The sequence below is a fragment of the Tympanuchus pallidicinctus genome, unplaced genomic scaffold, assembly GCF_026119805.1.
Source record: "Tympanuchus pallidicinctus isolate F22 unplaced genomic scaffold, pur_lepc_1.0 scaffold2, whole genome shotgun sequence".
Taxonomy (NCBI): domain Eukaryota; kingdom Metazoa; phylum Chordata; class Aves; order Galliformes; family Phasianidae; genus Tympanuchus; species Tympanuchus pallidicinctus.
In genome coordinates this window covers 29,964,744-29,991,842 of record NW_026294721.1, presented here as the reverse complement: position 1 = coordinate 29,991,842, position 27,099 = coordinate 29,964,744, and the positions used below count along the sequence as shown (strand labels likewise).

The window sequence follows — 27,099 nt, the reverse complement described above, 5'->3', positions numbered from 1 at the left end:
AAATAGCTGTATTTGTGAAAGAAGTGTGAAGATGCATGGATCTGACTAATGTGAGCAGCAGTACCTTGAAAAAGAAGAGAAACAGATTTCTAAGAACTAAAATTATAAACTTAGTTTGAACTTAGAAGGTGTCCCTAAATTTTTGTTCCTTTTGCTGTGAACTAAAGCTGTGGAACATAGATCAGGTCTGTACTAATAGGCAGCATCTTTCAGCTGCCTGACCTGGCTACGTTCTCAAACGTAAGCCAAATTGTGCCTAACCTGCTTGAGAGGCTGCAGACAATTCTCTGTTGACAATTAAAAAAAAAAATGTTAAAAAAAGTGATGAAAGAATTTGCATCTGTGCATGACAGCTGGTGGTGCTGGTAGACACCTAAGCAGGTTAACACCAGCACAGTTCGGGGGAAACCCTGGACAGTAATCAAGATTGTCTTCTTCAGATTGTTAGCTGTACACTAACAAACAGCTAACAACCTGATAGGTGCTGAAAAGGAAGATCATGGTAGTGCAGAAAATACAAGTAACCAGCATACCATCTGCCACGGTAGAAGCATTGCAGTTAAAAAATCCAGTGAAGCCTGATGTAGTTACCAATGACAAAAAAAGAAACCAGGAAGGGCAGACGTATTTCAGTGCATGGCATTTCACTGAGTTAGGCTGTGACATCCAAAACTACCTTCTGCAGCAGACAGAAGGACGAGGAGAAGAGATGGGATTGCCCTAGAAAGATAACCTTTGAAAAATATTTTTGTCCTTTTAGAACTTAATTATAGGCTGAATTCTGGGTTATATTTGATTACAGCCCAGGATATACCTCAGAGATGCCCAGAATGTGACCTGTGCTACGGCAGCAGGGCTCAGTCCTGCAAAGAGCTAGGCCATCTTACCTCACTACACTGAGGAAGCTATTTTCACACACGCAGGGCATTTTTTGTTCTTCCAAGACATAAAAAGTTCAACAAACCTCCTCATAGACTATGTGGAGTTTCTTAATGCAGTTCTCAGCCTGGGCTAACTAACTTGATTGCCCTTAAGCTCTTTGGCATCTCATCTGCAGCAAACCCACAGCTGATTTTTCAAGCTCTGATGGTTTAGATTAAGTTTACTGATTTAGAGATCTATGCAACACCACCACCACTGCTGAGGGAAGGCTCCTTTCCTCCTGGTAAACTGCGCTAAAAAACTGCCAGAGCCCAGTTAAACCAATACTGACAATATGATACACTGATGGACAGCTCTGCTCTGCATCACACAAACTGGCTGCTGAGTGCCAGCTCAGATGATTCTATAGAAACTCTCAACCTGAAGGTAACCCACTCACAGCTGTTCAGCTAGCTAACCTAGGGCTAATGTGGCAAATAAAACAATCACTGGGATTTACCATTACTTTATACAGAAATAATCTGATTAGTTAGATGCCGCATGCCTCCTCTCTGTTTTATTTCTATACAATTTGAAATAAAAATTCTCTAAAGTGAGGGCGGTGAGACATTGGAACAGGCTGCACAGTGAGGTTGTGGATGCCCAATCCCTGGAAGCATTCAAGGCCAGGCTGGGTGGAGCTGTGAGCAACCTGGTCTATAGGGAGGTGCCCCTGCCTGTAGCAAGGTGGCTCGAACTGGATCACCTTAATGGTCCCTTCCAACCCAAACCATTCTAAGATTCTATGAAAAACTTAAATCTAAAATTGATCCAGCTTTCTAGCCCTGGATCTTCTGAATCAACTATATTTTTCCCACCATTCCTACTTTGCCAAAATTAACAAGGTGCTGAGCTACACAGTAGAAAGAATGTGTAAGAAAACAGGTAAGACACCAACATTTACTAATGCTACCTGAAAGGAAGACTGTTCCAATACCCACTGCTGCATTCTTGGGCATTTTTCATCACTTCTTCACAGGATGACAGAACTGTGGAAGGATGCTGAGCACGGTTAGGGAGAAAATGAGAAAAAAAATGCAGAGCTTTTACATTTCATCTCTGACTGAAAGAGAGAACATTCGAAATCCGATACAGAGAAGCATTGATTTTTTTTTTTCTTTTCCTAAAGGAACACTGAAAATGAAAATGATACTAATCCACCTTTTCAGATACAGGAGAAGAGCTGGCTAAGAACATTTGTGAGGCCTGTCCATGCAATTTCCTTGTTTCCAAAGAGGACAGGATGCTAACCGCATACTGTAGTTACATCTTCATAATTCACAAGTCACAATGGAAAAAGGGGAACCTCCATTTGCCCCAGAGTTTTCTCTTTGCTGTGGAAGCTTAAGATGAGCCTTTCTGCTGTCAATTCTATAATTCCCCTTGTAAGTTTACATTTCTAGTTATAAATCTTCTAATTTAACAAGTCTGCAACAACCATGGGGGGAATAAAAAAGCAAATTTTAAGTACGGGGCCCTCTAGATGAGAGAGGAAAGTGCACAGAGAGCATGTTGTTGTGCACTCTGCTGGTGGGATGCACTGTACTCATTTTTACAGAAAAAACTACTTCCTAGGTGGAATCTGAGAGGGAAAACTAAACAAACAGGCAGCATGTAGAGCACTGCAGAATAGCTAGGTAACAAATGCGCTTTTATTTAAGTAAAGAACTGACCTTAACTTGTGAAACATGTCCGTCTTCCTTTATACAGATGGTCTTCTCTGGTCCAAAGAGAAAGAGAGTAACAAATGCGCGCGCGTGTGTGCACTTCTGTGATGTAGTCAGCAAGAAAGAGAAGAGCACTTAAGTTCATGCACATTTTTATTGAGTAGTAATATAAAATGCTTCTCTCATTGTTACAAGTGCATGCTTTTGATTGCCAACATTTCGAAGTCAAATTACAAAGGCAAGGCTGTAGGCTGTAGTGAATTACTTGGGCACTTATACAATTGTTAAAAAATATCAATGGACCGTTTTGTTTAGTTTTTCTTTTTAGAATGAACCAGTCGAAACCCGTAACTGATATACAAAGGGAAAAAAGTGAAAAAATTACACATTTTGTGGCACATGACAGAACATAACAAAATGACTAAACCATTATGACATTAACAGTTATCATGCATTTAGAATTTCACATGTAACTACAAACTTATTTAAATTTCACAAGGTTTGCTAAACATGCTACCCATCTATATGTGCACTGACAAGCTCATGTTAAAAACTTTAAGAATACTCTTCCCCTTAGATTTTTCAAAGCTTTTTTTCGATTACAAAATTTCAAAGGCATTAAGCATTTTTTTTTAGAGAATATAAAGTACGCCAGTATACATACATTTCCAGTATAAGTCAGACCACTAAGCGCATTACAGTCCCATACAGGCCTATACAGCCATTTTTTTTCTTAAAAAACATGCATAGGCAGATTTTTACAGAATATAGATGCTTTTCACTGCACTTAATATGGTGTCTTGTTCACTATACTTAAAAATGCACCACTCATAAATATTTAAATTCAGCAAGCCACAACCAAGACTTGATTTACCAAAAAAAAATAAAATAAAATCCAAAACAAAACCCAGAAAACCCCCCAAACCAAACTCTCCTAATTATAAACAGCAAAAAAAGATTTATGTTACCATAATTCCAGTTTTTTTTAAAACAAAGAAAAAGATAATTGCTGCCAAATTAGTAAGATAAGTGTTATATTTAAAGAAGGGCATTGAAGCACACTAAAGAAACCTGAGGTAAGCATAATCTGTACAAAATTAATCCATCTCTCTCTCTCTCTCACTCTCTCTCTTTCTCTCTCTCTTTTTTTTTTTTTTTTTGGCATTTTAAATTTCCAACATTCTTTTTTTTTTCTTTTTTTTCTATATTTTTAAAGACTGCCTAATTTATTTCATAGCCATTGTCTGACAAGAGTAGCAAAACATTATGAATAAATAGTCCTTATTTAGTTTGTACATTTTGTTAAAAATGCTTTGATGTCGTCCATGTTTAGTGCTGCAACTGTAAACGTACAATAGTTAGTAAGAAATTAAACAAAGTTTTCATGTCCAGTAACATAACAAAAGGCCTTTCAGTAACATTTCTAGAAGTTCCCAGTGCAGTAGGAAAACATGTTCATTCCCCTAACTTTGCAGTATATACCAGCATTAGCTTTCATTTTTCTACAAGCATTTTAAAGGCATGTCCAAAGGAGGTGTCTATCCCCCACCCCCCTCCCACCAGATTAAAGTTTACGATCTCTTCGGAGATGATTTTGTAAACCGAATCCAACACCTGGCCCCCAGAGCGAGTAAGCTATTATCAGAGGCAAGAACATCCAACTGCCAATGCGCAGCAACCCCATCGTGCCCTGCAGCTCACCCCCCGCCCGGGCAGCGGTCACTGAATATTGCTGCTATTACTGCCGTTGCTGTCAGTGCCATTAGTCTCTGTGGAGATTGCCTTGTTGATGGAGTTAAGGTTGGCATCAGATGGCACATCTCTGCGCGGAGGCATTCGCTCATTAATTCGATCTAAGCCTTTGGCCTCTTCGAAGCTAGTGATCTTATGCTGGGGTGAAAATCCTTTGATAGCTAAATAAAGGATTATTAAAAAGTAAAATTAGCAACGCAGAACTCTTGGCAGTTTTTCCCCCAACGAATGCCCTTCTTTGCCAAGAAGGCAACAAGAAGATCTGACAACATAACAGAGTCCTTACCGTGTACACACAGAGCTGGGGGTGAACCACCGCCACCTCTGGGAAACAATCTCTGTTTCTGAACAAGATCAACTTCCTCTACTTTGTTGGTCATTGGGGTTCAGCCTAAAACGCTCTGAGGCCAACATGAAACTACAGGCTGTAATGCGGAACCACTGTTAGGGCACAGTGATGGCCCAGTGAGTTTGGCATTTGTTGTCAGGGCGTACAGCCTGGAAGACATTGTGCCCCACCATAATACCCTTTTATCAGGGAGAACTTCCACGGAACTTTCAACATGTCATGCATATTAAAACTAGGGGCTGACCCTGTAAGGGGTTGCCCAACATTCTTAATAACACAAGCAAGCTGCTTGCTGGTCACTTGGGGCAGTTGCCCTCTCCAGCTTCCCTGGACTTTTAGAAAGCAGCTCGAGTCAAACAGCAGCAATGCTGTGCAACACAGACTAGGGATATCATCATTTTGGCATATTGGTACAATTGAAATTTGAAAACACATTCACAGAGGACCAAAGTTCCAACTGGACCTGAGGACTTTTGAAACGCCTTTCAGCAGCAGCATTGATGAGGCCAACATTGACCTCAGAAGGCAGACGCAGGCTTATGAATGTATTCACAGACCATGATTTATTTATTTTGTCTGTGATTGAAGAATTTAAGATTAGCTTTAAAGCAAAAGAGAACAAAGCACTGTAGGCAAACAGCAGGTCACAGCCCCACAGACAATTTGTAAAAGCCTTCTGTGTGTCTTTCTCTTATCTACACCAAATCAGTGTGCTGTACTTCCAGAATGCTGCTTGCACTTTTGTTATGCCTCTAACTTAACATGCCATATAGCAGAAATGGTGTGTTAGTACCAGGAAAATGCAAACTCCCTGGGGAGAAAAATGGCAGGGGAGTTTCAAAGATCAAATTCAATGTTCCTTCCCACTCTTTATCTTCTCCCCTCTCTATCCCAAAGCATCCCTCCTCCAAAATGTAGTCCCGGTTCCAGACAAGCTTGAACTTCTGCTAAAAAAGAAAACACCAAACAAACAAAACCAAAACCCCGAACCCCAAACATCCCTGGTACCAATCTACCACTCCTTGCATTTAGTGGGAGCGAGAAAAGCGTTTTCATGCTGGTATTTTTGCCAACCATTCCTGTGAAAATGGATACATCCTGTTTGCCTCAGGATTTAGTTCCTTAACCAATTTCACAAATGTTAGATTGGAACTTTGAGTTGCATGGTTTTTAACATGTATCATCCTTCAACTCAGAAAAACAACAACATAATGGCGATTAGTTAAGTGAGCAGGGATGGAGCAGTGAAAACAGAATAGGCCCTACAGTGAGTTTTTTTCCAGTATTTCATCTTCTACCACAAAAATGAGGATGTCTAACAAGCACCCAGGCCAATCCCTTAAAGCAACAGTTTAATGGATGGCTGTGTTGAAACTGAAACACTTGCTGTGTTCTGGAGCCGGCAAGTAGCACAGCTCAGTTGGAATTACAGCAATGGAGCACCTGGTGTCATCAGGCCCTGAATCAAACTGCAGAGGGACAATTAGAAAGGGACAAAACATTTTCTCCATCATTAGCTTTGTCTATGTAGACTTATCCATTACAACTGTGGTTACTGTGTCTAACTAGTGAGGAAAGCAAATCAAGAATTAACATGAGGAGTGCATCATCCTGGAATGGGATCAAGTTCAATCAATTGCACTTCAAGCAGACACATTGTCATCTGTAATACTGAAGAAGGTGCTCTGCTGCAGTTGCTGGTCAGACAACGAGTATTAGCAGTTTACATTGAGAGTATACTAAACACAACACATAGTCACAGAAAATCACAGAAAACAGCCAAACTGTCAACGAGAATGCACACTGCAGATTAGAGATCGCCAATAGGAATAGATAATTCCAACATAAATAGCAGCTTACTCACTGCTATTTAGAAAGCAGTTGTATTTTCTCTTACTTATTTGTTCTATAATTTTATTCACTGCTTTACAAAAATCAAAAACAAATTCAACTGGCCAAAAGGGCACATCTCACCAACAGACAGCAGTCATCAGATTTTGTATATTTATCTAAAAAAGTACCCACCAAAAATTTGAGAGGGGCAAGAACAAAATACAACTGAAGAATTTTGTTTTAAAGGGGAATTATGAAAATTCTTCTTCCAAAACTTTATAATGCTGAATGAACACTGTAGATCTGCATCGCAATATGCAATTACTTTGGTATTAACTGTATAGTTAAAAATTGCTTATGGGTAAAATTAGAGGCCTGTCAATAAAGCATCATAGTTTTTGATGCTAAACACTCAGCTATCTTCCGAGGCAGCCAGACAGTTTTCATTTGTAGCTAAAAGAGTGCTAGTGTTAATGGTTGATCTAATGTAAATATCCAGTGTGTAAACTGCCACTACCAGAGGAAAAAGACGTCTTGCAGACAGATGCCTCGTGTAGTTTTACTTAAAAGAGAAACAGAAATGTGCTGAACTGTAACAAAAGACCAATAATTTTTTTTTTTTTTACTAGTGAACTAAAAGAAAAAAACAACAAACTGAAGAAAAAACAACAAAAGGAAAAAATATTAAAAGGCTGTGTGTTTTCCTTGACTAGAGATTGCTGAGAATGATTAGAGGCAGAGACAAGACCCAGCCTTCAGCTTACAGCTTTGGAGCTATGTGTCACAGAGCATTTACGTGCTGCTGCCGAGTTATGTCCCTCAAGATCCAAGTCCCCTGATCTCCTACTGCGGCATTACTCAGTGCTTGGTTCAACACACAGGAATTCCAACAGGATCGTAACTTTCAGAAAGAAAAAAAGACGACGACAACAACAACAACAAAAAAAAACATTTTCCCCTTTAAAGCAATTACATTTTGGTTAATACCGAGCCACAATTGTTAGCCCAACACCCACACAATCTGTACAAGCTACAGCAAAATGAATACACCCAGCAGAGCCCTTATCTGTTGTAGCACCAACAGAAAGGGGACTGGCCAATTTACCTTCATCAGCCTCAATAGCCTCAACAGTAGCTGAAGAGAAGAAAGGGGTAGCAAAACGAATGAGAAAAATGAGCAGAGGATTTTAACTCTAAGAACAAATCAGTGAACAGCAAAGGAGCTAAAACACTAATGTTACTGTAAGTGCTGGATTTTGGCAAAACAGACACACACAGAAATGCTACATAAAAACAGTAATTTGCAGATCAAATTAAACTGAAATGTTTGAAACAGAAAGATTCACAAAGTTTATAAAAGCGTATTAGAAAACTTTTCTTTGAATTAAAAAAAAAAATTCCTACAAAATGAAAATGTCTTCCATGTTACACACCTGATCTGCATATTCGACCTGCAGTGTTTATTGTATAATTCTCATGGCTTCAAACAAGAGCCATTTGATTTGCTGGATCAACAGAGAATGAAAAACAGCATAAAGCCATCACACCAAATTCATACCACTTACGAAGCTGGTTTGAAAAGTGTTAGCTGCTGGTACAGGGCAAAAGAATCACATAAGCAATTTCTAAGAATTTTTTTTTTTTTTTTGGCCTCTCTCCTGACTAAAAGAAACCTCCCCATAGGGTGGGAAAGAGTTTGCTCAGAGAGCTTTTTTCTCTGCTTGCAATCTCACTCAGTTTGCTCCATCTGGAAGTGTGCAGTGTCCTTTACGGCAACTAAATCTTTGACAACAAAATCATTGTAGTATTTTCAACTGATGGACATTGAAACCAGACTGAAAGCTGTTGGGCTTCCAGAGCTGCAAAGCCTGGTCAGAGAGAGAAAAGGAGATTTCTGCACTGTTATGAGTAAATAAATACACTATATGTTATGACTGCTTTTAAACCTTCACAGTTATTAAAAAATATAGCTTGCATTTGAGTTCTAACCATCAGCTTTGGTTTGAATTTGTTCCTACAGTCAGAGTTTTACAGATGGAAACAAATCAGCAAATGTGATCTCATATAGCAATCATACAGTTAAGCATTTAAGAAGAAATGTTGATTTTCAAGATCTTCACTGGTTTAAAGAACAGCTCAATAAGCAAAGTTTCTAGGGATTTCTCTCTTTTTTTGCCTTGTTTCTCCACATAGAGAAGCTTTTTTTTTTTTTTTTTTTTTTTTTTTTTTTTTTTTACCTCCATAAATCCCTGTTTATTTATTTTTGTGGTTAGGATGTTAAATATGGATTGATATCAATTCTAAAATATGTATAATATTACCTTGCTGCATGGGGAAATTAGAGGAGCTAATCCACATGCACCAAGGTAAGCCTGTGCCTCTCAAGCTATAGAATGAGAGAAAAGACAAAAATTAAGCAACTGAACTAATACAGATGCAAAAGAAAAGGAAACATGACAACTACGACGAGAAAAATTAAAATGAAAACTAGATCCAAACCAGCACTGACACATTAGGAAAAGAAATAGGTGACTAAAATGTATTACTTCCACAGAACATAGTGGTCATATTTTCTGTTAAAACATACAATAACAGGAATGTATGCTTAATAGAAACTATGTACATTTCAGACTGTTTGGTGAATGGAGTACTACATGTTAACTAATTCAGATGAACATGTATAGTAATGTTTTACTGTGCTGGAATACTGCAGTATGAGGAGATTTTCCTTTCAGTCATTTGTAAACCAGGCTGCTAGGCAATTTTCTCAAATTCATTTTAATTCCTAACATTTAGCCAGGGCAAAAACAGCAGTTTCCTTGGATCATGTTTTCTGACGTATATAATGCAACCATAGAGTGAAAAAGCCTAAGATAAAGAGCTCAACCCTGCTGAGAGAGGTATCCCATGGAATCATATTGCAGCATTTTCAAAGCAGAACGTTACTATGTCTGTAACACACAAGTCATCAAAAAGAAAAAGGGAAGGAAAAAGGGGAAAAAGGTGTACCACAGAATACCTGCATCTTCCAGGTAAGAGAAAAGAGAGAGTAAACGGGAAAAATACAGAGAAAGAATGCTCCAGGAGGGAAACAGGAAAATCAGAGGCTGAGACTGTGTTAAAATTATAAATATTTCTATTTCTTACATCTACTGCCAACAGGAGCTCAGTAAGTCTGAGACTGGTATATATATATATGTATATATATACACTCTACAGTAATGCACACAGAAAAAAATGGAGAGCTTATAGTAGTAAATAAATACTTTGCAGCTCTTTATTTCAAAAGGAATATTTCATCAAAGGCAGCCCTATTACAGACTTAAGAATTACCTGTAACAAAAAGCATTTGATAAAAAACTGAGCCAACAATACTGTGTTTGTGTACAAGGCAAACAGTGTTGTTAAGAGCCTCCCTTCCTTTCAGCTTAAATCAGAATGTGAAATTGCTCTCATGCTGTCAGCTAGAATTGCTAGAAGATAAAATCTACTTCTAGAACTATTTTCATTGGTGATTCTCTGTGAGGAAGAACAAATCAGATAAAATAAGGGCTTGAGTGTCATTATCTAAGCTGAATCTCCTGTACTCGGTGTATCAAAAGCTGCTCTTGAGAAAAATAAAAGATGACACTATAAACTGTGGAAACAGCGCAATTCAGATGTGATGCTGATCTAACACTGAACAGTTGATTCTAGGAAATTTTTCCCCTCCTCTTTCTTCGAAAATCATTGGTACATAACAAGTCTGGAGAAATGGCCTGACATGAACTGCTCCAAATGCTCCAGTACAACAAATCACCTGTTTCACTTTGTCCTTTATTTATTTATTTCTGAGAAGACTTTGGCTATTTTTCTTGGGCTCTTCACATGGCAATCATTTCTTTTACAAATAATGACACACAGAGGCAAACATGCTTACCGCTTTGCAGTGTTTGTTTTCCTCCAGAAAGCACACCACTGGGCAGCATTCCTGTGGGAGTCAGCCCTTTCAGTGTCAGCACACTTTCACTCTCCTCCCTACAGAAGGAATAAAAATAAAAATAATAAATAAAAATAAAAATAAGGACATCATTCTCTTTCTTTCTCCCTCACAACACTGGGCCTTCGTCCTCTATGTCAGCAGTTCACCTCTGCATCACACTGTACACGCACTGTCACTATAGTTAACAGAATAACCTGCATCTGGGAACCAACATATGCAAGTACCTATATTGGATTGAGCTAGAACTGCAAACTTGAAAGGATGAAGACCAAAGCAACAGTTATTGTCAATTAAGTATTTAAATGTCTCACATTGTGTGGTCCAAAATCAACTTAAATTGTTTTCTTTTTGCCTACACCAGGAGTTATTTATTATTGATCATCAGCCACTTTAAAAACAGAACAGAACACAGAGCGAGAAACTCATTAAAATTAATAAGCACTTCCACCCATAAAGGGTGAGTGCTCACTATGAGCACTCTTCTTCTAATTTTGTATGCTGAAAGTGACGCTGGATTCGAGAAAATGTTATAGGAAACTGAAATACGTTTTCCAGGCCCCCAAATACATATGGTTTTCAAGAGATGTCAAGACAAATCCAATAGTTTTATCCAGACATGACGTTGCATGCAGCCCTCTGCAGTGTTGATGATGTAACTTTTCAGCAGTAAAACTGACCCCAATACTTCAAGGAATGAATATTTTAAGGTGTTTTACTTTGAAAAATAGAATGGCGGTAAGCTGGAGGAAGTAAACAGAAAGACAGATTTTGAGACGAATATGGTTTTGTTTATCAAAACTGCTTATACTGGAATTGTTGATAGAGTTTTCTTTAGCCCAAAGTGCCCTGAATTACTCATTTATTTCAAACAACTCGTTTACCTATGACATTTGCTCTCGATGTTCCATTTTTAGTTGAAAATGATTCTTTTCACACACGTGCTTTTTTTAGTGTAAAAGTCCAAAACACATTGTGACTGTTTTCACGTTTCTCAGGCGATTAGAACTAATGTTCTAATGCCCACTAATTCCAAATGCCCACTAATTCCAAATTTAAGATAGTGTTGTAATTCCACTACAGAATACTGCCAATATACTGCCAAATTTTTGCTTGTTCTTGCTTTGCTGCTGCAAGAAATGGTATAATGTCAAATAATTTGGTTCATTTTTTCTTTTTCTTTTGAATTAAACTGAGATATCACTTTGCGCATCACATTCACAGGAAAAGCTGATTTACAGTATTCTTTCTTATTCTCTTCAAACCACTAAAGCTAAAACTGTAAGCTGTGAGGCTCATGGATATCACTTAAAACAAAGCACAAACCAGAATTATGTTGTATCCATCTCCCATCCTTGAAATGATATATATATGTAAAAGACTTCTCTGCATATTTAAGTCCAGGTTTCTGTTAAATTCATCCTATATTTCAAAAGGTGCTCCTCAAAAAATATAGTGAATCCAAATGCTGCAGTTGAAGGCTATAGGAGAAAGCCAGTTCCCCAAACTTTGTTTACTCAATATCACCAGATAAAAATAACTGTGCTATTTTGTGAAGGTGGTGGCAATGTCAGCTCCAGGCTTTCTGCCAGATTTAATACAGATGAGCAGGTGGAAACATCTGATTGCATCCCCGTCTTGTTTAGGGAAAAGGCACTATGCCAATTTCTCTTTTTTATGGATACCACTGAAGCAGCTCATGCATCACTACTGCCTCACACATAACAGTTTGGAAACCCCAAAAAGAAATCCCATAAAGTCCTCCATCTCAGTATGCAATTTAAGCTATGCTGTTTCAATCTGCAGTGTGTGGGTGAACTGTTGTGTCCTGAATATGTGCCCACTGCTTGCACATTGCAGGAGAGTCTCAAATCAAGGAAGTTTGTGAGTTCCACTTGAAATGAAGAGCACGTTCTTCAAGTAACTATATTAATTTCTTTTATTCCCATCATATTACCACACCAACACGTTTTTAAAAATCCTTTGATTTTGTACCAATTGTAAAAGCTATAAACAGACTACAACAGAGCAACATACAAGTTTTGAGCTCCTCACTACAAAAAAAACGTCGAGGCCCTGGAGCATGTCCAGAGAAGTGCAATGAAGCCGGTGAGGGGAATTATGAGGAGTGGTTGAGGGAGCTGGGATTGTTTCATTTGGAGATGAGGAGGCTCAGGGGAGACCTTATTGCTCTCTACAACTACCTGAAAGGAGATTGTGGTGAGGTGAAGGTCAGCCTCTTCTCCCATTTAACTAGCAATAGGACTAGAGGGAATGGCCTCAACTTGCACCAGGGGATGTTCACGTTGAAGATTAGGAAAAATTTCTTCTCTGAAAGAATGGTCAGGTGCTGGAAGATGCTGCCCAGGGAGGTGGTGGGGTCACCGTCCGTGTAGATGTTCAAGAAACATTTAGATGTTTTACTGAGGTACATGGTTTTGTGGGGAAATATCAGTGGTAGGTGGACAACTTGACAACTTGGATGATTTTGGAGGTATTTTCCGACCTCAGTGATTCTATGATTATGTAAGTTCCTGAATAAATCTATCAATAAATAAAATCCACTTGCTGCAAGGGAAGAATAACTGCATTTTCTATATTTAGACTTCAGTAGAGTACAGCATTTTTTTCTATTCTACTCAGAGACATCAAATGGAAAGTTCTAACATTGGCTAGCAACTAGTTATTCATGTTCGTGTGTTTGGGGGAGTGCAGCTGAAGGTAACAAGCTGCTACAATTCGCACTGATTTCCTGGATTTTTAGTTAATTTACCCTATTGGTTTCATATTTAATCACTTGTAGCATGAACTATGAGTGACAAAGCAGGGCATCTGCCTTCCCTTTTAATGAGGCATTATGTGGAGTATACTGTCTCTCTTCATTTAACACTTGCCTCATAGTGTCTAACAGAGTTAACTAGCAAATGTTGAGAGAAAAGACTTAGAACAAAAAGTAACCACAATTTTCTTTGCTGATGTCTTGCTTTGTTATTAGTATTAAGTCCAGCAAAAACACCAACGAAGATTTTTCAATGTGTCATGACAAATAGCAGTATTTCATGAATAAAAACTTTTTTAAAAGGTTGCAGCAGCAATAGAGTGCTCTACGTAATCATCAGAAGTTGTCTCTAAAGAACAAACAGTTGTCTCTAAAAAACCCAACAGTAAAAAACCCCTTACTTACCTTAGCACTGAGAAAACTCTAGCCATTTTTCCTATTGCTCTTATCTTGTTCCTTATAACCTCCTTTCGAGCAGCAGCTGTTGCTCCTATGAAAAATACATTAAAAATACTTGTAGAGTATTGTAAATAATATATTACTATTCTGAACACACGAAATGCCATATTAACACAATAGTTTGCCAAACTAAGCCATTGCCTGCACTCAAAAATACTACTTTTTGTTACTTGCAGCTCAGGTTGGTCACTTTTCAAGTCAGGTTATTATTATCTTTACAACTGTGATCCTTTTTTCTGCTATATATGAAGCCAGTGTGTTTTTCATCAACGTATTCTCATTTTCCATTTCAAAAACATTTTCAGAAACAAGCTACTTAGAATGTAGTTAAAATGTGAAAAAAATATTCAACATGAAAAGTGTCCAAGTCGTAAGAAGTCAGTTTAAAATAAATAAATAAATAAAATAGCAATGGAGTTAAAATCTGTTTTACAAACTTGACATTTTAAGTGGAAAAACAATCACACTTCACTCAGTTGTCTTAAAAAAAAAAAAAAAAAAGTGATTGGAATACATTTAAGGACAAGAGGACGTGGTACCCTATCAGAAAAGCATTTGAGGGGTAACAAAACCTAAAACCAGAATTCTGGAAACCAGCATGAAACTGTAGAGATTATGTTGGCTGGCAGCAGTTAATAGAGTTCCATAGAAAGTACTTTCTTCCCACCATTACTATGGCCTGTTCATATTACTTTGAAATTTATGAACTCACAAAATAAAAAAAACCATACACTGAAACAGTGACTGCCTTTTAGCTTGTTTTGCATGTGCAATTGCTAGTTGGATATAATCAAAACCAAGGATATTACTATGAATAAAAAAAAAAAAAAAAAAAAAGGGAAGAAAATCACTTGAATGGGGGAAAACAAATAACTATATTAATAAAGTTAACTGAACCAGCAGTTTCTTTTTAAAAAAGTTTAAATAAGAAAAGACTGTGCTGTACTAAGTGAATAGGTTCACTTGATTATCAAAACTGAAACCACATACATCATAAAGTTTTTCTCCTCAGAGCATTCGGAATGAAAGGCAACTTTGCCTTGTATGGCTTGTATATTGCCTGACTATTCCTACCTCTGAACTTCAACGATGCAAACAGAACAAGACTACAGCAAGGTGCTGCTTGCTTCTTTGCTGTTCCAGAATTCAAGGACAAATTGATAATTTTTATCTTCAATTCCAGATGAAAAGCAGCAGAAAAGCCCAGCCCTGGACCTGATTGCACAGGTTTTCCTTCACCATATTTAAGCACAGTTACTTCAGCCAGAAGGGTTAAGAAGGAAACACTGACTCCAGCCATTTGGGGAGTGCTGGAGCAGTCCAACTGAGCTAAGCAGGTTTGCTCAGTACTTTCCACGGCCAACATTGAGATAATTCTTGTGATTCATCTCCACACAGCTCTACTGACAGTAGCCCCACAGTTCCACTCTCAGGCTCTCCTGCTGCAAATCTCTCCCCTACAATTAATCTCCCAAACTGCTTGAGTCATCTTCATGGAAGTTCAGGGATTGCTTATCGCCATTCACCAGGCTGGCCTGGCTATACTCCGGTAGTTTAGAAGTGAAAAGGATGTTACTTTTGCCTTTCCATCTCTTAGAGCAGCTCTCAAATGCACTATTTTCAGGCTTTTCTAATTGTCCTCCTAATATATCTTGGAATTGAATCTGCGTCTTGAAGTTCAAAATGAAAGAAGCTATGCTCAGAAGGATGTCTTTCAACTCAAGAGCTAGTGTGGGGCATAAATATGTGATTCTAGATTATAAAGAGCAGGAGAAACAGCTGTAACTTAGCTGTAACTGAATTATATTTAATGTATTAGTAAGAACTTAGTGAAAAATTTAAATTAAACAGCAATAAATCATGTTTGTCAGGAAACAGTACATTCCTCCCTCAGTTTCTACAACCTCACTAAATTGTACCTTAAGGTAGTATGACATGACTTTCATTCTTTTTTTCTCCTAAAAGTACTTGAAACGCAATTTGTCTTTTCTTTCTGGTCTCACTGCTCCTTTATTACAAGCCCACACTGTTCTAGTAGATCTTGTAAGTACACTTGACCTTTTTCAGCCACTGTTCAATTTCCAGAAGAGTTGAGAACTGGGAATATAATTTATTACTGAAGTAAAACACAGTGCTCTACCCATAAATAAAAAATAAAAAATGCCTTAAATCATAAAATATAACAATCTCAGAATGAGTGTTTTATTTCTCACCAACATGCATACAATGTTACTGAAAGATACACCCAGAGATTTCTGTCTCTGCTGAATTCCCTAATTTGTAACAGATTTGTGACAATGACAAAAAAAACTAAAATCTGTTCACTAATTATCGGTAATGATTTCATTTACTTTATTTATGTGTGGTTTTTTTTGTTTTTTGTTTTTTAAACATTATGTGCTAAATAATGCACCCAGCATTCACAATGTGATATTGCACTGCCAATTTTCACTGAATGTTGCTCACTGAACTCCCCATATATATATAAAAGAGTGACAGAGCACTGGAACAGGTTGTCCAGGGATGTTGTAGAGTCTTGAGATATTCAAGATTCTTCTTGGACACCTACCTGTGCAACCTGCTGTAGGGAACCTGCTTCAGCAGGGGGAATGGACTCAATGGTCTCTAGAGGTCCCTTCCAACTCTGTGTCTGTGTAATACTTAAATCTTTGACTCACATTTTAAGTGTAACTACTCAGTTTTTGTGTTCTGAAATTCACAATTACTGCAAATCTCTATGAGTTACTTCAGCTGCACTTAAACATACATTTAACATGGAAGTAAATAGATCATAACTTGAGAAATGACTATGAGTAAAACAGTTAATTTTAACCTTAGCAAACATAGCCTGATATACACTTTTATATATACACACACATACACATTATTCTTTCAATATCTTAAACTATTTGCATAAAAATAACTAAAAAATAATTATGAATACAACCAAGGTTAAAACCGGACAAATCATTTTGGAGGCAGAATAAAAGCTTCGAATCTCACATCAGTAATTTAACAAGTTCTATTGGATTTCAGATTGTAGCATCTATACAATTATTTTGCAAGCTGTATATATAGGATTTACATAAAATATAATCTAAACTTTCAGATTAAGAAGCAAAAAGAAAGAAAATATTGAGATGTGGGACTGAACAGATATGTAACAAAACTGGTTAAAAAAACCTACAAACAAAAATCAAAAATTGATTCTCTGAATGACATCCTAATATATTATGTATGAATATATTATGCATGAAAGCAAATTAATGAAACTTAACCCTTCCAATTTATTTAATACCTTTCTTTTGTGCATAAATGGGATCTTCTTATGAATTCCAAGGGGAGAGGGGGGGAAAGAAAGAGATCAGTGATGTTTGCAGAATGAAAATAAAAAACAACAAAGAATATTTGACAACATCAGTGGAAACGCAATGTTTAAGTAAAGTCTGAAAAACAGAAAAGAAACAAATTAGGCAGGGAACACCCAAAAGGAAAGAAACAGATTGAAAACTATGGGAGAGAAAAAGAAAACAAAAAAACCTTAAAAAAAGCATAAGGCCTAGTTAGAAGATTTGCAGAAACAAACATGCAGGCAGATTAGCAGGTAAGCTTAGCCTCAGTGCTACCATCTCTTGACTGCATTCTTTCTTCTACATGATTGCAACTGCTCTAAGGCTCCGTGACTTCTCAGAACCAGCAGACTAACCCTTTCCACTTATTTGGAGTGTACCTGACCATCAGTCATCAACACCTCCTTCCTTACACCAAACACACCAATTCTTTATTTACATTTGATATCTAAAAGAATAGCTTGCTTCTGTAGATGTATATTGCTTCTACCAAAACCAGCATTATCTATGGCACACATGCATTTGTCAGAATGACCCAGCATCTTGCAGTTAGCAAATCCAAGTGGCTTTATGGTACAGCGTACTGCGTTCTTACCCAACTATTTTTGAGAGAAACATGAGTGCAGTGCTCAGAGCCCTGGCACAGCTGCACCATGGGATGTATTTTGAGGACTCTGACTACCTAGCGTGTGCTGTCAGGCTGGTTCAGAGGCAGAGCACACCAATGTGAAAAACGCTCCAGCTATGGAAATAAGCAGATCAGGTCAAAACAGTAAAAATCCCATTAAAATGCTCCTCTGCCACCAATTCATAGAGAGCACGTATGCCCTGCAGCACAACGTTGCTGCTTTGAAGGAATAATATGAATAAAATGGTGAAAAATAACCTTAATTTCTCTCCTAGTTAAAAATTAACTCATACAAAAGCTGACTCCCATCTGCCCAGCTAGAATCATGAAATCTGTTATTGAGGCACTAGTAAGCGCCTGTGACCTGAAGCTGTTGTTCCCCCTGGGGCACTGTCTGTGTTACTTGGTGCAGAGCTTGTCCAGGTGTAATTTACTGCTGAAGACCTGAAGCACATGGCACATGCTGATTGCTGCTCGCTGTAGAAGCCAGTTTGACCAAGAGAACACATCTGACATGGTAACTCAGTTTAGTTTCAAACCACAGCACTTGACTGCAGAACCTGTGCTCCAGCCAAGGAATAACGGCTGCTACTAGCATTATGACAGCAGCTTTTTCAGTGAGAAGGCTGTGAGCTACAATGTTGAAGGCAATACAAAAATTAATGCAGGTAATTTAGAAGTGTCTTTATACCAAATCATGATAGCAACGCAAACAAAGCAAGCAGAGCATTTGTGTTAAGTTGTCTATTACATTACTGCACCCTTTTAATTAGCAGCTTAGTTTTTCAATGAAATGCATGAGGCCAGAAATGTTACTAATTAAAATAAAACAGGATTCTGACTACGTGCTGGCTGGATAGAGGTATTTGTAGCTCCTGTTGCTAAGCAATATGTTTGATGCACAAACCATACAGTGCATAGCTGCTGTTCAAGTAAGGCATTTTTTTACTGGATTGGATTATGTTGCAACCACCACAGCAAACAGCAAAGAAAAGGTACCGCAAGAGGAAGCTATCAGAAATAAGAAAATCTGACGTATCGTCTCCTCTCATTTTTAAAGCAAGCGAAACCAAAAGCCATCAGGGAAGATACAGTCTAAAGGCAACTATGATTGCTGTCTAGGTTCTTTCCCACTAAGCATTCACATAACCGCCTCCGACAAATTGATCAGATCCCCATGATGTATCTCCTTCAGGGGAAAAAAAAAAGTTTGGGGAGAAAGGAATACATGCTGTGGAGCATCTTGCTCATGGTGCTCATGATTAGATGCAGCATGCATAATGTGGGGAAAAAAAGAAAAACAACAAGAAAAAAGCTCACAAACCATGCAGTGAAGTCAGGCAATACTGATGGGGCTTTATTTTGAGGGGGAAAGTGAGTGAGAGGGGAAGACAGAGGGCAAGAAAATTAAGAGAAGATAAATGAATGATCGGTGCAAACCATAGTGATGGATCATTCTCACTACATGTGGGAACCCAGGTCAGGGCATGTTCAAACTGCAAGGAGAGAAAGGAAATCAGCAGCGAGCCCTGAGAGCTACAGGTGATGCAAAAATACGCAATGTTCAAACAAAACGCATCTGCTGTGGCAGATATCAGACACTTCCTTCTATGGGAAATACCGCTAAGGGAAAATGTCAGTGAGTGAACAGGACTCTGCAGACTAAAGAACAGTGGAAACGCTGATCCAGTGCAAGGCTGTCAGCATACAGCCCTGACAGAACCAGTTTTAAACTGATAATCCTTCCAGTTTGCTTCATTAAGAGCACAAATGAAACATCGTGTACTTCCTCCCATAAAAGCAATGCTCTAAGAAAAAAAAAAAAAAAGCAACATAAAGTCAACTATCTTTGAGAAAAATACTATTTTCCTTTGTTGTATGGGTAATGCATAAGGAAATCATTAAAGATATCAGTCTCTATTTAAATTTATATCAACTTTCAGATGCAGTTTTATGTCCAAACCCCTCAGTCTCTCCCATGCATGCAGCAGTCCCCTGGGCCCAGTGCTCCCTCTGGGCCACGGAAACGTGTCCCACAGCCCTTGTAGCCCCACTGCCACAGACCTCATCCTACAGCTGTAAGGGGACTGTCTGGGGAAACAGGCATGAAGATACCTCAAGTCAGGTTGTAGCTGCACATCCTAAAGAGGAAGATACTGCTAATATCTTCCTTAACATAATGTTGTACACTGAGAAAGCGTTCATACGGAAAAATCTGAAAGTACATTTAAGAGGATTAACATTACAGTACCAGGAATGGTTTAATTATTCTTCATCTAGAAATTTTAACGCCGTTGGGTACAATTATTCAATACACACACATTCAAGCCAAGAGGCTTTCAGCCCGCGTTCTTCCTTAGGCACCTGTAATACGGCAAGCTGCATGCCTGGAAGCATGCCATGGTACAGTTCCCTGGGAGACAGCTGCTGCACACTGCTCCCAGCACACAGCACAGGAAATCCGCAGCCAACACAGAGCCCTCCTGCTGCTGGAGAAAGCTCTGTCCATGGCTGCAGCAGAGCTGACCACTATGAGAGCTGTTGTCCTGAAGGACATCAGGGAACCTGCACCTTTGGCTGTGCTTTGATAACACTCTGCTGAGCTGTCACCTGGACACGGGAGAGCTGATCCAGTGACACTTAGAAAAGGATGACAGCCACTAGCCTAGCTATGCTCTGCTTGGTGTCAATGGAAGCTTATACTACAATTTTAAAAGAAAATATTAGGTCAATGCTGAACTAATTTAAAAATCTTTCCCATAAAATCCTTGCTTTGGCAATGAATTCAGTGAAATTTCAGCCTGTGCTTAAATGCTTTCTTGAGCCAAGGATTTAAGCGTATGGTTCTCATGCTACTGTATTTAATTTGACACAGTTTTTTACTCATTGTATGCCTTCACACTGTTTCACACGCTGCTTTAATTACACAGTAGCTACTTATTAAATTACATAAGAAAAGTTTGGGCATAATATTCAAATAGGTGCTTTCTTCTCTGCACTGATTATTGGTTTCAGTAAATTCAGTCTTCGTCCCAAATCCTGCAAGATAATGTGCATGTCCACCCTGCAGCAGCTGCAGAACAGGGAATCCCATTTGGCTTCTCAGGGTAAATGCAAAGCACTACAATCCATCCTCTTCTTTTCCATCATAAAGGAAACACTTATCAAAGCCCATGACGTAACTTCCTCCTCTAAAGATTAAGAATAAAGACTCAAAGAGAATTTGAATGATTAATTCTATTTCATTAAGTATTTGCCTTTCTTGATAATTCTCCACTTTCTCCTTTTTTTCATTCTACCAACAGACTTCATGAGAAATCAGTTGCTTAGTAGCTCTGCTTTTCCAGATTTATTTATTTTTATTTTTTAACTATTTCCTATCTCTGATTTTATTATTACTTATTGCACCAAAACACTGAAAGCAGTTATAGCAAGAACATTAGGGTTGCACAGGAGTTTTTCAATTTTTCTTAATAGAGAAGGGAAATTCTGGAGAGTTGCAATTGACTCTTGCACAGCCAAATAGCTAAGGAAATAAATTTATTTCCAAGAAACATCAAATTGCAAGATATAAGTATATTTTACTGTCAAAAAAATAGATACAAGAGAGCTTATTATATCAATTCCCTTCCAAGTTATAGAAGGAATGATAATTCCTTTCTTTTTAGCAGAACATTTTCTGTATTTGCATAAGTTGATTTTTATTGATTACATTTATTTACTTAAATCCATTTAAATAAGAAAGTGCATTGAAAGAAGTGACTAAAAATATTTCAGGTACAATTCTTCCAAAGTTGCAGCACCTATGTTTCGGATAGAGCACTGCAAGCTTATTTTTTTCTAGGAATAATTTCATCAATAAAATTAAGCTTTCTGTGGGACTCACTGGTATATTATGCATAAAATCAACATCTAATCCTTTCGTATCATGGCTCAGATATAACTCAGATTTCATGGAGAGGAAAGCTTTTTTAAAATCAAAATCAAAAGACTGAGACCAGAGAAAGATTTTACTTTTGGCTGGGGTTAGAAAGGCAAGATTTTCATTAATTCTTTCCAAAACATGCAGTAAGCAAATCCATTGGATTCTAGCACAACAGTTGCTTTCAGCAGCACAGAACTTCAGTGGGACCCAGAAAATTATCCCAGGGTTAGTAAATAAACCTTTGAAGTAATTTCAAGGCAAACAATCTCTATTAGGGGCAGGACACTCTTACCATCAAAACCATCTTCTTCTGTCCCTAATTCATCATCCGAGCAGATGTTCAGCACGTTCACCAGCATCTCTGTCACTAAAGGAAAAGAAATGCAAAATGCTGATATCAAACTCCCTGGTCTATCAAAGAGCCAATTCTAGCCATGGTAATGTGAATGAAAATTCACTATGCAAATGGAACTCACTTCTTAAACATGGATCTTACTTTGTGCATGTAATAATACAAGCATGGAGTGTCTGGTGTAGTTAATAAAAGGGCAGCTTGCGTAGTTTTCCAGTAGAAAATTGTTCTAAACATAATAATCACTGCAATAAATAAATGAACCTAAATAAAATTAAAAAAAATAATAATTACGATCTTTGCAACTGTCAAACAGCTAGGTAACTTCTGGGGGTTTTTTACCCCTCAATACATTTTTTTTTTTTAAATCAACTTGGACAACACAGTTGACTGCTCTTCTCTTGCTGCTACATTGCTGAAAGGATTTCAATTTGCAGAGAAAAAGAAGTAACATTCCAAATGAAAAATTATAGAAAGAGTAATGACAGTAATACTTTCATTACTACAGAGGCTTTAATAAACACTAGTTTTAGTTCAACAAAACATTAGCCCTATTGAGATGCCTATAAAGGGGCAGCATCTCTTAAAACCCAGGACTAATAGTACAAAAACAAATGTCGTTGGTGAATTCGAATATGTTCAGCTTGTTTGCTTTACAACTCAGGCATGGAGGGGCCAGCCTCAGACCGCCTTAAACTCAGCCCTTTTGAGAAATAGGGAAAGTGAGGCACTGACCTGAGAGCACACAGAGAACAGCCAAAATCCCAACAAAAAAAATGACAGCCAAGTAAGTGGATTTAGAGATCAAAAAAGCTGAGGTTGTGAGGTAAATGTGAAATCATTAGGAGACTGATAAAAACTCCACTACATCTACATATAGTAAGCATCATTAAAATGGTTACCAGGCACAGCTAGCCTTGCACCAGCTACACAGACTGAAAGTTTAAATTTTTGAATCAAATGGTTGTTAGAATTCTCTTCTGTGACAACTATGATGGTTTGAAACATAAGAAGGGTGGAGCAAAGCTATATTTTTCCTAAATTAGTGCAGGATTTAATATTTATTCCTTTGACAATATTAGTGGAAAGACTTTCCACACTAAAAATTACAAATGTAACTAACTGATTCCTACCTTTGTTGGCCTTTGAGGAATAAAAAAATCTATAAAAGAAGAGAATTAAAAAGCTGTATAGAACATCAACTCTTACACTCCATGAGTTTTGTTTTGCAGAAAGGGGAAACACTAATTTTACCTCCTTTTCTTTTGGCTTCAAAATTTGCAAGCAATTGGTATCAGTGAGCGCATGAGAAGACATGAAGGACAAGAAATTAAAAAGACAAAAGAGTGGATGTGTTCTCAGTATCTCACTCAATCTTGACTGCGCATCCTGAAGTCCCAGGGTTTCATCTATGGGAATGTCAATAAGAGACCTCTGGGAAATGGTCTGACAGAGCATCCTACAGAACTGCCATGTATATGCAGAACAGACTCATCATCAGAACAGGCCCTGCCTGAATTTATGGTCAAACAAAATGAAAGCATTTTATCTGCCTCACGAAACTCTGAACCATGCATCAGCAGGGATTATGTAATGTCTCCATTAGTGGAAACAGCTGTCTATTTTCTGTTAATCCTCATTTTATTGTCTATCTGTTCAGTTCACAGAGATCTCAGCCATGTCATTGGCAGCTTTTCTAGTACAAAGGAGTGGCTGCAAACAAAGCTGGTCATGACTGCAGGTAAGAGCCACAGCTGGCTGTATTTTCAGTTGCCTATTAAGAGGGAACTGTTTCTCCAAGCAGCTTTTATGAGTTTATTATAGTTTTCTGGCAGTAATTGCTGTTGCAGCAATGTACTGTAATGGATGGATCAAAGCAAGCTTCATCTCAGGCCCTGAATAAAATGACTTGGGTTTAAGCAGTTTGCATTATGTATTCATTTAATATGTTAGACTAAAGCTTTTTTTGTGTGTCCTTTGTGTGCTTGCCATTCACAGCATGAAGTTGTCTTCAGGCAAGATCTGGAGCATCATGTTTCAATAACTCATGAGTTACATTTTAGGGTGAGTCTTCTCGCCAACAATGAGGCACCATACACTCTGGGTGGAGATGGAGCTTAGAGGCACATTTTCCTTCATGTGCTTCCTTCTCTGCTATCAAGGAACAATAAACCAGAGTGGGTCTTAGCATTGCCAGTTCTGTATTTACTGGTGAAAAAGCAACCCATCATCACCTTATCATGGCAGGTCAGCTGGATAAGGCTGTAACCATAATGTAGTAAAGACTGATGTGATGTCCTTCAAGCAGAGAACAATATACAAGAGAATTCCCAAAAACTTATAAAGAAACAGCTTATAAAGTAAAAAATTTATTCAGTGAATTCGCCTCTGGCCTGCAATTGTCATAAAATTCATTTCTACTGCAGGTACAATGGCATTATAGCTTGAAAAGAGTGGAAATTATAAGAAAGAAAAAACAAACAGGAGAAGTGTGGTTAACCTTTGGTAATTGCCTGTCCCTGTGGCCTGTTTCTTCAAATTTGTCTTTGAAAGCAATTCATCAGTCTTTAAATTATTCTTGTCATTTCAAATAGACTATGGCACATACACAGTGACTAACAAACCATTCTACAGTTTCTAAGAACATATGAACAAAGAAAATTTACACACCTTTCTCACCCACAAACGGCAAGGACCAGGTAAACACATCCATGAAATTTGGAAGCCAGTAAGGATGAGGGGAGCAGTTGAACTGCCTGATATTCATAACGTTGTTCTCATATTTCAATACTGCAGCTAAAATAAGAGATAGAGATAAAAGATGTCAGCTACATCAATGACTCACTCTCAGACCAGTAACACTGGTAGTATTCATAGCCTTCAGGGCTGCAAGACTAGCTTTCAACCACTTGACACCACATCAGCAGCACCTGACTGCTAGTTATGATAGGATATAACCTCATAGAAGTCACAAGCCATTTCCAGTCTGGAAGTGGTGTCATCTACCAGTACTAAGATGTGTTGCTAAGTGAAATAATAACTTTTTGAGTACACATAAACATAGGCTCTGGCATCGGCCCCCAGAAAAGAATAACGGAGACTATCCACCCAGTGTTCCTTCTACACAGTTATCTGAGCTTCTCACAATCACACTTAGGAGATAATAAATAAAAACTTTTATCACTCATATTTTGAATGCTACTTTTTCAGTGAACAATTCAAACATATTTCATTCATCATAAGATACAACAGATCATACTTTCTTCTCACATTACTCAATCCCTATGAACAAGAGTCCAGAGGAATGCACAGTAATAGTATTTGTCTTGTTCCTTTTAAAATTCGTATCATTCTTGTCAAGAGTCTTTAATAGAAAAAGACTACATCTGCTAACATGCAGAAATATAGATGTTTATGCTATAGCTAGAAGACTTCTAAAGCACCTTGTCAGTGCTATCTTGTGTTAATGGCTTCAGGTTCCTATCTGAAACAGGATCTGAATGACTTCAACTTATTTTTCCAATACTCAGAACAAAGTAAATGAAAGCACTGCAAAATGCATCAGTAAGAAACAGCTATTTATTTCTAGAAAAGATCATGCTGTACTCCGGCCCAGTGCAGATGAAAGTCAAATGAAAAGGGAAAGGATGAATATTGCTTGGGTATTGCCAAGAGCACCAAGAGTGCAGGCAGGAGAGAATATCAATTCTCTCAGGGGCAACATCAATTTGTCTACGGAGGCATAAAGTAATAATGTTGAAAATGCAAAAGATGACATAAAATGAAGTCTAACATAAACCTAGATAACTGCCTTTATCAAAACTCATTTACTAAAGCATTAAGTTTGCCCAATGTTATGCTAATACTGTTGCACAGCAAATCTAGACTTTTATGCAATTTTAAAATTTTTGTAGCCTTAAGTAATTATTACAGTGCTGTAGATGACTCAAACCTCTGGTCATTTACTGAGACCATATGGAAGAACACTGAATGGGGAAGGTGCAATAGCTGTTTGGATCACAGTCTGCCTATTGGCTTTAAAAGAAGATTCTAAGGAAGAAAAATAAGCGCTGAATTTCTGTTGTTCACTTTATGACCTAAATGCCTCATCTTGGGAAACAGTAAAGCAATTTAATCCTTTCCTTCTCCACCCTACCCCCCACGCCCCAACTCTTTCACCAGCCTTCTTGCAAAGATCTTAAATAATCTTCTCATAACATCTTAATAACGTAGTTGAAGACTCAATTTGGTAACAGTATCTCTAACCTAATTAGTGTATACTTTAATTTACAGAATATGTTTCTTAAAGTTAGTAATTTCTAGAATTATGCAAATATATTTATTTTGCACATGGGTGTGTATTTATGATGAATGGAGCCATTTATGAAATAGAAGAGCAAATATTTCTTTGTTTATGGAGAGAAAGGCAATTCTGGGATGACCACATAAAAAAATAGGGACTCATAACTATCTCCAACAGAAAGAGATTAAAATTCTTAAAGAATACAGGTACAGAAGACTGCAGATGAGAGTTTTCATCAGCACGGGACTAAGGCAATACTGTTGAAGCTTACAAAGAAAGCAAGAAGCATAGATGATAATACCATCATAAATGATGAAACAGCAAGAATCAAAAGTACGTCAGAAATGTAGCATGTCAAAGACACAGATTACATGGCATATAATATTTGGTCTTCCCTTTTCCACCTGTATTTTTGATTAATATCTCTCCAGGAGGAGCATAGTTCCAGTGACCAGTTATTACTTAACAGCCAGTGCTGGCAATGAAGTTGCATGACTTCAATATGTCAAAAAATATGGGTAATGCAGTGTATCACACATGGACTGAAAGAGGTGAACAAATAACTCCAATTATTCACCTGTTTCCACTGACTGAAGTGTTCCAATCAGATTTTTTTTTTAATCTTTTATTATTATTTTTAATGCATAATGTTGTTGCTAAAGGCCTTCCGTTTTGCTGCTGCTGACAGTCTGGAAGTGACCTGGGAATTTCTGAAGCCTGCTTGCTGGTGCACACTGAAAACAGACTGCTAACATTTATGTGAACTTCTGCCAGCTAGACACCCTTAATTTAAATGAAGCAC

At 37.8% G+C, this 27,099-nt stretch overlaps 1 protein-coding gene across 5 annotated transcripts in view; it reads right to left on the bottom strand.

Moving 5' to 3' along the window:
- Nucleotides 1-2,723: 2,723 nt before the first annotated feature.
- Nucleotides 2,724-27,099, bottom strand: part of PPP3CA (protein phosphatase 3 catalytic subunit alpha) — a 190,083-nt gene continuing 165,707 nt past the window's right edge. The window contains exons 9-15 of one of the 5 annotated variants that reach the window (XM_052681488.1): nt 24,665-24,790; nt 21,935-22,009; nt 17,038-17,064; nt 13,686-13,770; nt 10,442-10,539; nt 7,628-7,657; nt 2,724-4,501 (exon numbers count right to left, since the gene is read on the bottom strand). In XM_052681488.1, the coding sequence (XP_052537448.1) occupies nt 4,308-4,501; nt 7,628-7,657; nt 10,442-10,539; nt 13,686-13,770; nt 17,038-17,064; nt 21,935-22,009; nt 24,665-24,790 (635 nt within the window). In that variant the 3' untranslated portion in view covers nt 2,724-4,307. The remainder of the gene's footprint in view (nt 4,502-7,627; nt 7,658-10,441; nt 10,540-13,685; nt 13,771-17,037; nt 17,065-21,934; nt 22,010-24,664; nt 24,791-27,099) is intronic. The other 4 variants (XM_052681489.1, XM_052681491.1, XM_052681490.1 and 1 more) reach the window with 4 other exon arrangements.